General features: G+C 37.2%; 1 protein-coding gene across 1 annotated transcript in view; it reads left to right on the top strand.

Annotated features, from left to right (window-relative positions):
* The first annotated feature begins 1451 nt into the window (after nt 1-1451).
* The window catches only part of LOC101466308 (cnksr family member 3), a 46428-nt gene continuing 33062 nt past the window's right edge, over nt 1452-14817 (top strand). The window contains exon 1 of the mRNA XM_012923918.5: nt 1452-1691. Within this exon, the coding sequence (XP_012779372.3) occupies nt 1640-1691 (52 nt within the window). The 5' untranslated portion in view covers nt 1452-1639. The remainder of the gene's footprint in view (nt 1692-14817) is intronic.

Genomic DNA, 14817 nt, shown 5'->3' with positions numbered 1-14817 from the left:
AAAGCACAGTGGCACACACTATCTAAGTTCCTTACTGATACCGAGCAACTGCATTTACAAACAAATGACCCTGATCCAGTAAAGACAGAAGTTATATCTACCTAATTTACTTTCTTACTTATTTTCTCATCCCATAAACAAATCATAGTCACGTTTTCCAGGTCATACTTTAGGAAAATGTTTACAAATGTCAAATTCAGGCATTTTTTCTTTATATGACATAAAGAGAAAATGCCTGAATTTGACATTTGTAAACATTTTCCTAAAGTATGACCTGGAAAACGTGACTATGATTATGTTATGTTATGATGGGGAAAGCACTTTTTAGAAAACTGCAGAGAAAATTGGAAATGTAAGTCTGAGGTCTGTAAAATGACATTTAAAGGAATAAAAGGGCATAATTATATTTTGGAATATGCTTGGGACATTTTCAGTGAAGGTGAAAACTGGGATTAAAAGTGGAAATTGACAAAACCAGCAAATATGATTAGTCTCTTTTTTTCCTGTTAATCTCTGTTTTGTATTGATGAAAATGAAGCCCCTGATAGGGTGCTAAGAACTGCTAAGAATATATGTTTAACTATTTTTTTAGACCACCTGCCATAAAAACAAGAAACAAATAATTTTGAAATCTGTACAAAAAATATGTTTAACACTAAAAACTATATTGTTATTTAGATGCCAAATAAACAGAATTTAAGTTTTTATACTCTGAGAAGTCAGAAAATAATTAAGCATAAAATTAATCCACTAAAACTAATTTTGTATTCAAGCACGCAAGTAACTAAGTGGAATGTAGCATCTTAATAAAAATAATAATAATGATGCGCTTCACGAGCAATTTGGAAATTTAAGGATAACAGCAAAAATTATACTGAAGCATTATAATATAGGAAAGTGTTTGTGGTGGATTAGGCAGTACAGAACATTAAAAATATAAATTGGAAATGGCTAATATTTAGGGCAGCTGTGGCATATACATAACACTGGGTGGTGGTCTAATAAATTTGTTAAGTACTGTACACATTACAATAAAGCTTGATTATTTTAATTTTTTATCAGCTTTTTGTAATCCTGTTGTTGCTTTGTTGCTTAATTGTACATTTGATATATGTATTTAAACAGAAAAGAAAAGCAAACAAACACAAGAAATAAAAGAATAAAAAATTAGTTTCTTTCAAATGCTGTTAAATGCTGTAACCTTTGAGTATTCAAAAATATTCACATATATATATATATATATATATATATATATATATATATATATATATATATAAAATCTGATCGTTTAATGTTGACATAAATGGCATTCCATACAACACTCCCCCTTTCCCCACAAAAGTTAACTACGGCCTCGCATATACTCATGCGATTGGAGGTAAAGGAATAACGGGGCGTGGTCAAAGCAATGGTAACCTGACACCTGCTCCACGCGCTGCTAACCAGCCACCACAGAGCAGCAGGCAGGCAGTCCGTCAGTGAGTGGCGGACTGTTGGGTCGTTGTTTCACTGTGTGTCTCTGTGCTGTAATGGACCTCTTGTGTTCTTTTCTGTGATAAAATCATGTCCCATTAACGGATTCGTCTCGCTGGTTCTGGAGTTAAATTAAACCCTGGTGCTCCCAGCGCTTTGGAGAAAAATGGAAGCAGTGAGCAAGTGGAACCCGCAACAAGTGGTGGAGTGGATGAGAGGTAAGGCTGCTGAAGAGTAGGAACTAACTACATCCAGTGGGTGGGAGTGGTAGTGGGGTGGGGGCACTTTTCGGAGGGAATTAGCGGTTCTTTGGGGGGCAGAGAGGAGAGTTAATGGCTAACTGTAAAGTTCTGCTTTTCCCGGCCTTAACCTACTTGTCATGCAGGAGTTTTCTTGATCTTTATGGATCAGTGTCGGCCCCATAAACTGCAAACAGTAAAATCTACTACTTTTATGTGTGTTTTTTTTTTTCTTTTTAAAAATTAATATTTTTAAAGACGTTTCTAGTTTATAGCTAATTGGGAAGCTTGTGTCTTGGAGGAATGTTTGCTTTTAGATTTAAGGAGTTTACAGCATGTATATATTTAGTCAGAGCTAAATTCACATACAACAGGTAAATATAATTTTTCTTAAAATATCTGAAATTGTTTGAATATTTTACTATAATCTAATAATAGGTTTTCTACTATTTCTTCCTTTTATTGATATGTTTTACTTCTGTTTGTGTTGTGTATGATGTAGTAGACCTGTACTACTGGAAGCTTGCAGTCCTGTTTGCAAAGTACCCTTAAATAACAAAAATGGGGAAAAAACTTGATTTTTACACCATGAGCTGATAAAAGTATATGTTACCTTTAAAAAAGCAAAAGTATTGTAGTAGTCAGGCAAACCTAGCTACATGGTTGAATAGTTTATAATGCATGGCTCTCATGTTTGTAGATTTGCCAATATGTAGATGATAGTGGATTGTATATTAATGTATTTCTAATTACATTTTGTTTATATTTATGAAAATAATCATTTTGTAGTATTAAAAGTTGTCTAAGTGCAGCCACAAAGGTGTTCTTAACAACACCCTCATTTACTAAGGGAAGTAGCATTAGCCCCGACAGTGGCGAACAGTGTTAGAAAGTAATATATAGTTGGCTAGATAGCAATAACTTGCCTATGCTGTGTAAATCTGGTGACGTTTAGAGACCATAAGAGAGAAAGACATGGTGCTAAAATAATCCTGAATTGATTGGATATTTGGATTTAGGCTATGGTTACCATGTAAGCCCCTGAGATTGGATATAGAAGCCAACCATATCTGCTCATATTTTACTACATGGCCACATGGCTGGGTTTTCATTTGATACCAAAAAACTAAACACCCTATATAAATAAAATGCACGGTTTATGTAGACGATGGCTTTTTGATATTAACTTATTCTCTTTCTTGTTCTCTAACATTGAAACTTTTAAAAGCCAGTGTGAAGCCAAATCAGTTTTTTTCTCTTTTTGTGGCGTTCATGTTGTTGTTTGAAGTTACTATTTAGTGGGCTACATTTCTAAGCAAAGAGAGGTACCTAAGATTCTCAGGAAGGTCTAACATTTTAATTTATTTAATTTAGTTACTCGTCATATAAACACTGGCAATAAGAAACATTTATTATGTGAAAAGCATTTCTAAAGCACATTTAAGTAAGAATGCAGAAATTCTACTTGAGAATATACTTGAAAACTTGATTATTGTTATTTTGCAATATAATTTTAGTTTGTATTTAAGAATGTGACTGAAAAATGAACACAGTCGAAACACAAATTAAAACAAACAAAAAAAATCCCTTAAATCCCAAGTATAGTGCAGGTTAATTTGACTTGAACATTGTTGGCTGACAGACTGTCTGATAAGGAAACACTCTGTGGTGGTTACAGTGTTGTTTACTGACTGTGGGATTTGCACTCCCACATTCACTGAGCCAAGTATTCATATTCATCACTAACAGTGTTGTTAAGCAATAAACAGGCATGACCTGTTAGCACATCTGCCATAAAACGACACTCACACTGTTTTAACCTACCGGGACGTGACTCTTAGCAGATGACTATCATTTTATTGTTTTTATTATTAATTTTATTATATTATTCAATTTTCATCATAAATGCATAAAGTACTTTATTGAAAAGCAGTTTATCGCCATGGTTTTAAAAGGCCAGTATGTAGCTTTCCTGGAAAAAACAGAAAATTCCTGTGTAAAATGACCCATTATAGGAAAATTTAGGAACAAGTTCAGGGAAACTATTTTAATTGTATTTTCGACCTTTTAACCCCTCTGAAGTTGATAAGTTTGATAACCTGGGAGTTATTAATGTATTAATAGTCTGATATCTGAGGTAAACTAAGCAGACTGGGATAATTAGCCAAGTCAGTGAGCCTCTGTTGCCTTACTGTGCATTTTCCTGTATTCCAATCCTACTCTGAAAAACTGTTTATTTAAAAACAAAACAAAAGAAACAACGCAGGACATTTTCCTGCCAGAATGTCTTTATATTCATACCATAAGTGAAAAAAGACTTACATACCAAGGTGTAATGACATTCTTATCAAACTCTTTAAACCAATATCAAATCTCTGTAAAAGTTGTCCTATGTTTTTATTTTTAATAATAATAATAATAATAATAATAATATTTGTAATTTTACCTCCCTGGGTCATTGTGGAGCATCTCAGCCTGTGTTTGTATGCGTTTATTACACTGCTGAGAGAAAACCATTCAGTCTAGCTTTGCTTCAGTATGCACACATACAGTCATTCACATGCGCACTGGCCATTTAGCAGTAAAGACAGTGCAGAGCTAAATGCAGTAAAGTGGTGGGCCTCCTGTCATGTGCTGGGTGAAAAGGTCAACGTGATGCTGGAGGTGCTATTAAACCAAATCTGACTATGTGACTTTGTTCTGCGTGAAAATGAATGACAGACACGTGAGCGTCAGTCCCATGGTTTGATGGCAAATGACAGTGAAAAACCTCAGATTTTACATTTGAAAGGCTTCAAAGTGTTTTGTTTTGTTTTCTTAGAAAATAATGGAGTTGTTTACTTAACTGTCAAAGTGGTTATCAGGATAATTTTCCTTTATTTTCCAAAGTTAAAAAGACATGAGTTTGTAAAGTGGCAAACAGAAGCTTAGAAATGAGATGTGTTGTTGGCTCTGATCCTGCTGTAGTATTGACAGAGTGGATTGCTGCCGCTGGGTGAAGGCAGTCGGGGTGTGTATTAGGTATCTTTGCTCGACTCATGCGATCCAAGCTAGAGGTTCTTTTCATGGAAAGTACGTTCAGTCATCTTGACTGTAAAATCACAAGCAGGCTTCCAATGAATTTCTCCACCTGACCTCCAACTCAAGCCATTTTTTCAGTCACTCTGGTTTCTTATTCCTCTGCTCTTAGTTTTGCTGTCTTTTTACATAGACTGTATAGAAAAAAGGACAGCTTCCAGGCCTAAAAAGTCAAGTCATTGAGGAAGTCTCTTAAACATGGATCCCTTTCAGTGGCCACCAGGGGGCACATCCAGTTTTTTTTTTTTTTTTTATCAGTGTTTCCCACAGGATTTCATTGCCTTTGTGACTGTAGTAAGGCATGTGTAGACTTGTGTCTAGGTGAATAAATGATACCATATGCATTCTCTGAAAACAAATAACAACCCAATAATCAGTCTAGAGCAGGGCAATATGACCAAAAATATTTATCACGATATACATTTGAAGATTTGTGATAACTGACGATATAATTGACACTAGACAAAATACTTTACAACTCCACAACTTTATTAGTGCAAAAAAAACCCCCCCATCAATGTATTTTCACTTAAACAAGCAGCTGTTTTTTTTATGTGCATTAAAGTTATATAAAAATGTAACAGTGCAAATTCCTTGCTGACAGTTTAACCAAAAAGGCATTTCCGGTGGAAATTGGCCGACATATCCTCAGCATAACCATGTATAATATCCACAAAACTTAAAAAGAGGTTATACACACACAATACGGTAATATTATGTTGAAGCACAGTACGTATCACTCCTCGAGGCTCCTGCCTACAATAGCCGTAATGCTCCGACAATCCATCAAGCTGTGCGGGTTTGTAGTTTAGCAAAGTCGTACTAAAACATTTGACAGATTTTCGAGCACCATGTACCACATAAAATCGTTTTGAGGTCAGTAAACACAACCAGAATTCATACATAAGGCACACGGGATTATAAGGGGCGCTGACGATTTTCAGAAAAATCAAAGGATTGATTTTAAGTGTGCCGTATTTTCCAAAAAAACACGGTAATAACGACGGCCGGCTAGCACGCTCTACCAAAAATAGTGCTTTGTTGTGTATCTGACGGACGAAAGCTAAACCAGTTCCACACCACTGAAGTTGCAGCATTTTTACAAACCAGTTCTGATTCATCCGTTTCAATCAACAATCTGCTTTCGACGCTATGCTTTTTCCGCCATGTGCATATGAAAACAAAGGCACTGCGCATGCGCGTTTTACCCACATTCTATCGCGATATTTCATTTTCCTATCGTTGCCCAACATTACACCGGTATTACCATGAATGTATGTTATGGCCCAGCCCTAAATCGGTCCATCCTCCTGTAAAATAAAAAAATCTATTACCTAACTTTCCATAGCTAGAAATGTTCCTAATGATTAAAGGTGGGTAAGAATTGTGTCATCAGGTCTCATTTATTTATTGATCATGTTGTCTCAGACAGACAGTTTAGTAGTGGGCAAACAACTTGCCCTTAATTTGAAAGTTGTGTTGCTAAGCAGGTTAAAGGGTCCTTCCCTTCTCGTGTTTCCTGACGAGGAGCCTGCTTGGATTGCTGTTACGGCGGTCCTTGATGTCAGTCCACTGTCTCAAGTATCTTGCTTGAGTGGTCAGTGGTCACAGACGCCATCTCCAACATCTTGGACCGCAGATGGTGGTTATAGTTCTTGTTCTACTCTGGAGATCGCACTCCAACTCCATCTTGTTCAGCAGTTTTCATGGTAGTCGCTGCTCGCCTCTGCAGCATTGAGCTCAGCATAGCGTCAGCAGTTCTCCACCTGCTACAGGTTGGAATGCAAGTGTGGCCCACCAGCTCGTAGTGGAGGTCAGGCACATTTAGGGAAAAAAAATTGGGCTTAAAGACACAATTTTTATCCATCTTTAACCATCAGGAATATTTCTAGTTATTAAATGTTGGGTAGTAGATTTATAGGCTGTGTTTTCATACATTTCATCTGAAATGCTTCTGTTTCATCTTCTAATCAAACCATTGCTTTCATGCTTTCTCTTCTATTTAAATCAACATTAAAATCTTGTAAAACTTGATGAACCTTGCAAGGACGAGAGTACTGCAAGTACAGCCTTAAAGCTCTTAGCTCATCAGTGTTTAGTCTCATGTAAATGTGAGCAGTCCTCCAACACCATGTTCCCTTGTTCTAACTGAAGAAATGTGTGACCTATAAATAAATGCTTACAATAAATACAGTGAGGGTACAATAAGAGTCTACCCCATGTTTCTGTGCAGGCTGATCAAACAGCTGTCACTCACTGGTAAACATACGTCTCAGGGAATTAACTGAACATGTTCAGACAGATCCACATACCGCCCTACTCCCGACAGGTGTAGTTACACATGACGACAGGCTGGTTAGACGGTTGGCACACTCTAAATATGAGGTCAATGACCTCTTTATGGAGAGGTGCGCGGGAAATAAAAGTCAATGAACAACAAGTAGACTGGAGGAAACTACATAGGGAATGGGTAACAGCAAGCTAACGTATTTAACGCAGTTACAGCGTTGTTTGTTTCTTGAATCACTTCTTCTCTTTTTTAAGTCAGTATTGGGCCTTGAATTCAGCATATGGTATTGATCCCCTCGCCCCCAACTGGTTGCAGCAGATGGCTGCTGGAAGTTTCTTCCTGTAAAAATTGACGTTTATTTTTTTTCCCTTCCTGCTCCCTTTGAACTTCATGCCTTGTTTTTTCTTCAGGGGGAATGGGTGGAATCAATATTTTTATTGCTTGTTCTTGAACAAAAACTCCATTATTCTGTTAAACTTCACCGCTCGCATGCTTTAACCAGGCACCAATAGTGCCTGATGAGTTTGGAAATGGAAACACAAGTCAGTATTATATACACTTATATCCTGATTTTGGCCCCAAGATATACTTCCCATCGTATAGTTAGAGTGTAACTTTAAACTAAATAATTTTTCAAGCTAAAATGCCAAACATTGTCTTGTGTCCTTGCTTCTCACACATGATCGTTTCCTTCTTTTCTTTGCCTCCTTTGTTGCTGAATTGAATATATTTGAGTTTCAAGCTAATTTTTATGATTAAAGAAGACTTCTGTTGGTGTTTTCGTGGAATTGAGGAGAATTACCAGTTCATTAAAAAAATCAAAATGATAACATTTGTGTAGATTTCTTTTTTTTTTTTGACAGGAGTCAAACATGCTTCACAGAAGTGTTCTTTGTTTGTTTTTTGTTCAACTAACAACCCCAAATACCGTAATTTAGTTTGTAATCCAAAAACACAATGGATCACTTCATGTTTTTGTTTTGGATGCTATAAAGTTACTGAGAGTTTTATTGTCAAAGTAGTTTCCAGCTGGTTATTTTACAAGCACCCAAACTTCTTTGACAAAATTAATGACGTCTTTATGAATGTATGTAACTGATAAGATTTTCCTGTTTGGGCTGTAAAACTGGTTGTAACAAACTCACTGACTTGAACAGTATTTAGTTTCAAGTTTTAAATCCGACTGGTTGGAAATGCAGAGTCTGTAAAATCAGATTGTTAACATGGACATTGACTCTTTGACCCTCCTCTTCCTCTCGATGCTTTTTGGCCAAAATAAACAATTTTATCTCTAAAAATGTCGATCAGCAGAAAGCTGCCAGAAATCAGCATCACTGTGGTTTCAGTTTGAGGAATTTTATCTAACAAAGAGCTTCCTCCCGACTCTTTAAAAAAAGCAAAACCCCCAAAAACCATCTAGATTACAGCTGTCACTCGTGAAACCCATTTTAATCAGACTTTAAAAGTGTGGGCCATGAGCAGGAGCTGGAAACATCTGTTATCTGCAATCTGGTCAGATTACATTGATCATTTTCACCACCACATGTCTTTGGTGACTCGGGGAAACTTCTTTGTTGTATTCTTGGATTCAGTTTAAAGAGAGTCGTTTTAAATGGGTCACATGACTTCCAAAGAGCATAATTATTGGTAGTTAGTACAGGAACAGACAGACCAGTGTTGGCCAATGATCATTGAGAAACCAATGCTTTAGTTGAAGGCTAAACTTAAACAGTCTATCGGAATAATAATATTATAAAATAATCAAGAACATTAAAAATGAGACATTAAAGGGGCTCTATGGCGTGTTTCCTAATTAAGGTGATCAGTGTGTTACCTTACTGTGCTGGTGCCTGTTTAGAAAAGCTGGTGATGATTTGACTTTCAGTGAAGGTCACTGTTTCTGAATAGTTATTTGAGTGGACGCTTCAGTCATGTGACCTGAGATATTAATTCATATTTGGATTAATTTATATCATGTTTCTGGACTGCTGATGTTGAGCTACATTAGTAACAGAGGCACTGACACAGCATTTAAAGCTGAAGTGTAACGGGCCAGGGAATGAACTTGATCAAAAACAAATGAAGGGGATTATGTGGCAGAAGACAAGGGACACTGCAGGTTTGTTCCACAAGCTTTGTTGTGTTTACCTGAGCTTCTGTTTGTGCAAACAGCATGTGTCTAAATAAAGATTCAGAAGTGCATAATGATCCAGTATTGTACATCATGATATGGTTAATGCCTGGAAAAAACTTGAAATAAATTGATAATTTCTACTTCACGACCAAATAAAGATTTTTGTTTGAACCTAAATGAGGATTTTGATAATTTTCCCCAATATTGTATTAATGATGTAAGTCAAAGAACAGCATACCTGTCCTAACAATATGTCAGGCAGTTTGAATGGCTACCTGCCTGTCAGTTATGAGCGCACCTGTAAATCAAACAGACTCAAGTGAATTCCCGTTACTGGATTTATAAACCAAAGAACAGTGAGGAGGTTGCTGTTGAGGTTTGTGGTGGCGCTTCAGTCTCTCACACAGCGAGTAGCAGAGAGGCTCTTGAAACCCAAACCAATTCTTCAAGCTTAAATGCAACGCAGTGTCTTTTTAGCTTCTTGTTTTATGATTTGTTTTATGCAGAGACAAAGCTACAGATTGAGGAACAAGTTGAAACAGAAGCAGACAAAGTCGGACTGTAATTTAGTTTCCCACAGACTCTGAATTTGGCAGGTTGCTCACTGAGCTGTGGTAGGTCTAGTTCACTCACAGTTTAATCAATTTTAAAAGTTAACTTCACAGTTTTTGCAACGTCTGCAAGATTGTGATTTGTGACACAAGTAAACTGCTTTAATCACAAATAAATGGATTTTGCATTGACGGGTACTTTTTTAGGATGGCCATTTATCAAATGGCATGTGAAATAAATCCAGGATTACATGGCTGAAAATGAGCTTCTGTAACGTAATCCAGTCGAAAGTGTTTTTGAGGAGCCTGTCACTGACTTTCAACACATCATCAAATTAAAAGAAAACGATCGTCTTCTTGTGTATCCAGACTCACACGAGTGAAGTTTGGCAGGTTTTCACTGTTTAAACTCAGCTGGAATGAATCCAAATAAACAACGTCTCATCCAGTAAGACGAGATAACCGAAACTTTTGTTTTCGATAAGGAGGACGCGACATCCACATCATCATGTTTGTTTAGCGGGGACGACGACCTTTAATCAGTGTAGTCCCGCGTAAAGAGCATAAGACAGTCTGGGCTGGGGGTAAAATTCTTATCAAAGATGCACTTCATTGACAAAATGAAATCTTTAATCTGCTGCGTTTGCTCTGCTTGTGTCTGGCTTTCCATCATATGGTCAGTGTAAAAATCTAATCTGCCTAAGATGTTCACATCTTAGACATTCAAAGTAAGGGTCTCTGATTTTTATTTTATTTTTTTGTTCTTTCCTTTTCCCTGACTTAGCAGTTGAAGTTTCAAAATGTGTTGAACTGGATGCTCATACCATCCATGCTGCTAGCAGAAAGCGGCACTTCAAGGCACTTTGTGTTTTGGTTACAGTGTTTTTCTCACACTTCCGATGAAGCTGATTTGATAAATCAACTTGCATGAAGTAGCTTGTTGTGAATATTGAGAAGGACATGTTGGGTTACGACCTATGATAATTCATCATATCAACCGAAATTCATGGGGAGAATAAAGAAAGAACGACAGCAAAACAGCATCAGTAACCTTTAGAAATTACTTTTAGGATCGGGTGTTCAAAGTTTGAGTGTTCTGCCTGAGAATTTATCTCGTTTATTCAACAGTTTGTCACAATTTTCTTCAGAGCATCATTAAGTCTTAAATTTATCTTACTTTAATCAATCAATTTGATTAAAGTAAGATAAATGAGCAAAAAAGAAAACTGATTGTTCTGCTATCAACAAGTGATTGATGATTCACGTAGCCAAAGATATTGATAACTCTTTTCATTCTTAGGCTACGTCCACACTAATGCGTTTTCGTTTGAAAACGCATCGTTTTCTCTCCGTTTTGACCTCCCGTCCACACTGAGGCTACGTCCACACGTACACGGGTATTTTTGAGAACGGAGATTTTCCGTTTTCGTTTTAAAAAATAATCCCATCCACACGTAAACGCAGAAATGAAGGAAAACGCTGCTAAGAACATGCCAAAGCAACAGGTGGCGATATATTCCTAACCGTGTAGAAATGTTGGCCGATCAAAAGTCTAGAAGCCTCGGTGGGAAATAGTAAACAAGGATGGGGCATAGAAGCAGAACCGAGTCATATGTGTGGAGGCACAGTAACTGTGTGTGTATATGTAAGCATTTAAACACTACAGAGAGTACAAGTAACAGTATTGTAGAAATTCACAGTGCGCACAGTGTGCCGCACACCTTTGACGCTGCATTTTCTCTGTTTACCTCGTCCACATGTAAATGCAAAAACGGAGTTTTCGAAAATATCCACCCTGGCAGGCGTTTTTAGAAATCTCTGTTTTCAGTGACCGAAAACGCCGTTTACGTGTGGATGAAAGGTGCAAACGCATAGAAAAATCTGCGTTTTCAAAAATACCCGGGTACGTGTGGACGTAGCCTGAGACGGCGTTTTCCTCAAGGAAAAATGCAGCATTTTGAAAACGCTCCCGAAAACGCATACATTTCAAAACGCAGATGTCCTGTCGCAGTTTGGACACACGAAAATGCAGACTTTCTAAAACGATGATGTATTTTAGTCATGTGATGCAGTCATGTGACCAAATAAACAAAGGTAGGGGAGGGCATTGCAGCGGTTGCTTGGATTGCTCTCAATTTTGACAGCCCTAAAAAAAGATGAATATCAGTCTGTACATGCTCCAGATAGCTTTTCTTCAAATTCTTTAATTCTCACTTGCTTTTGCGCAGGACTGGAACGTAAGCGTTTTCATCTGTTTCAGTGTGGATGCACGACTCTGAAAAGACTGAAAACGCTAGTGTGGATGCGGAGCGTTTTCAGTTGAAAATGTCATTTTCAAATCTATCCGGGCTAGTGTGGACGGATAGATTGTAGTTTGTGGTGTTATTGGATGTTTGCAGAGAGTGCTGTTCGGTCATGAATAAATGTTACCCTGGTAATAGCACCAGCTCTAACCAGATGGATTTAAATGAGAAGTGCTGATTGTCGAGGAGTGTGATTTTGATCAAAGACTGAACCAGCTGGTGGATGTTTCTTTTTTTTTTTTTTTTTTTTCCTTCTTTTTTTTCTCTTAGTTTCTTATCAGTGAAGTTGAGTTCACCCAGGGAAGAGCGGTGAATCACAGGAAGCAGCCGGAATATCTCCATTGAGGCCCTCTTCCTGCCTTTTGTCCATCTGTGAGCAACTTTTGGGTCGCTCAGTAGAGAGAGTGTCTCGAGTCACGTTAGCTATATCAGCAGGTCCAGATATCCAAATACACCGATCACGCAGCGTACTGTTTACTAGACAGGCTGCAAAACCAGAAACTGACCCCCGTAAACTTTACTTACTTTTACTTCAATTCAGCTGTTTAGCTGATATCTCTCACTAATTAAACTGAATTATTGACATTTGTCTGATTGGTTCAAAAACAGTGATACACCACTGGCAGCAGCCCTTTAGAAATTCACCCGTGAACACATTATGTTTTTAAGTGTTTTGAGATGGATTTTGCTCTATTATGAGAGGTCTCAAGTTTTCCACCTTATGTCAGGGTCAGTTGACTAATTCGAAAACTTCGAAGTGCGTTTTCCATGTGGAGTAGTTGGATGGTCAAAACAATTTATCGTATATGAAATGTCTCCTTTTTATGCATTTCACCTTTGATACCAGGCTCACCTTGTAGGTGTGATTCCTTGTTTTTCAGAATCGGTGCACAGAAGTGAGTTTTAACCCTAAATTCTTTATGTGGTTATCTCTGGGACTTCTGAAGCTTTTGACCAACATGTGTGTGTTCTATGAAGTAAAAGTATACATGTATAAAGGTAATGATTTCATTAAATATAATAAATATACTAAAGTTAAAGAGTCTAGGGTGGGGTCAAGTGTAGACTTTTTCTGGATGTGATTGAAATAAGTGCTAAATATAACATAACTATGCCTCATACTCCTGAATGGTTACTGTTAAAACACAATAACTTTACACCACTACTTGTAAATAATAAGATAAATATTAAAGTTTGATATAAACCACTGATACAGTAGGCCTGCTCTGCTTTTCACTCAGTCAACTGCCACAGTTCCCATTTGTTTAGTTTTTGAGGACAGATCTACACGGTGCTCAAGGAAATCCTTTTTCCTCTTGAATGGTGTTTGTTCGACAGAAGGCTGCCTCACACCCCTCAGATGAAGTGTGTGTGTGTGTGTGTGTGTGTGTGTGTGTGTGTGTGTGATATAGTGCAGGGTTTGACAGAGGCCTAGTCAAGCTATGAATAGCCTCATTGCTCTTTTACCACTTTTCCTTGCAGCCCTCCACCCTCGTCCTGTTGTTTTTGGGTGGTGGTGTAAAGATTCCTTTTGTTTCACCCAGTTGGGGAGTGTCGGGTCCGGACTCCATCTTTGCGCTTCAACGACTCAACACGTGTCATTTGTTGTAATGAAGAGGTGACTGAGACCTCGACAGGGATAAACCTTCAGTACAGAAAGTTTCTGAGGAGATATCTGACCTTTATCACCCGAGTATCACACAAGCCAACTGGACTTGTGATTTTTGACTGCAAAATTATAAAGTAATTCTCATCTTTCAGGAATCATTTCAGTTTTCTCTCTAGCCCAGAATGGTAGAGCGCATACTAAAATCTAGACACAGTGGAGTTTTTGGTCTATATAGCAGTAGCAGTGACACTCTTAAAACCTTTATTCTCTTCTTTCTGAAACTGTTTGAATTTTGCCTCTAGGACAAATTATAACAGAGTTAGGATTATTTAAAGACTGCTTGTAAAATTGGCTCACCCTGAGACAATGGTTTAAAAAAAAATAAGGGCTGAGGGTATTTTCACGTTTAACTGCCCAGTAGGTTGTTTTTACATGTATATTAAAAATGCAAACTGTAAGCCATGAAAACTACTGTTAAATCTACACATTTAACAAATTCAACATGTTATTTGTTCCATTTAAGACCTCAAACGAGACAAATGCTCAATACAGAAAGTTTTGAAAGGGTATAAACTGCATCTATAAGTAGATATTTAAACTTGTTTTAGTAGTTTAAATGGATTTTAATGGAGTTTGTTGTATTAAACATTCCAGTAATCATAATTCAACAACCCAAATTCCCAAATAGATCTTTAGTATTATATAAAAATGCAAAAATTTACCAAGCAACAGTTCTTTTCATTTCTGCTTGAATAAACATAATGGATGTCTTTAGGTTTTCGCTTCAGCGTGTTTTCTTTAAAGGTGGGAGGTATCATGGTGCTCCTCGTTTTGTTTGTTTTCATCTTTTTGATAAATGATTAACTCGGCTGTTGATGAGCAGCTGGAGTTTAACCTGCAGCTTTTTTGATATTCTCTCCCGTGCTTGAGATGGCTAGAATAACCAACTTTATTATGACCAAGTCTTATAAATACTCCTTAACAGTCAAAATTGAGTCATGTCTGACAGAGGATGTTAATCATTGGCCATATAAATCCTGCTTGTGTATTTAAGACCCTTTATTTTTTTTCTTTCATTAACATTTCATTGATTTTAAATGTCACTGAATATTTGGCACTATGGCCACTCGGCGCTACCAA

Source organism: Maylandia zebra, linkage group LG15 (genome assembly GCF_041146795.1).
Source record: "Maylandia zebra isolate NMK-2024a linkage group LG15, Mzebra_GT3a, whole genome shotgun sequence".
Lineage (NCBI taxonomy): Eukaryota > Metazoa > Chordata > Actinopteri > Cichliformes > Cichlidae > Maylandia > Maylandia zebra.
Note: the sequence above shows the minus strand (reverse complement) of the source record. Positions and strands in the feature narration are given on the sequence as shown.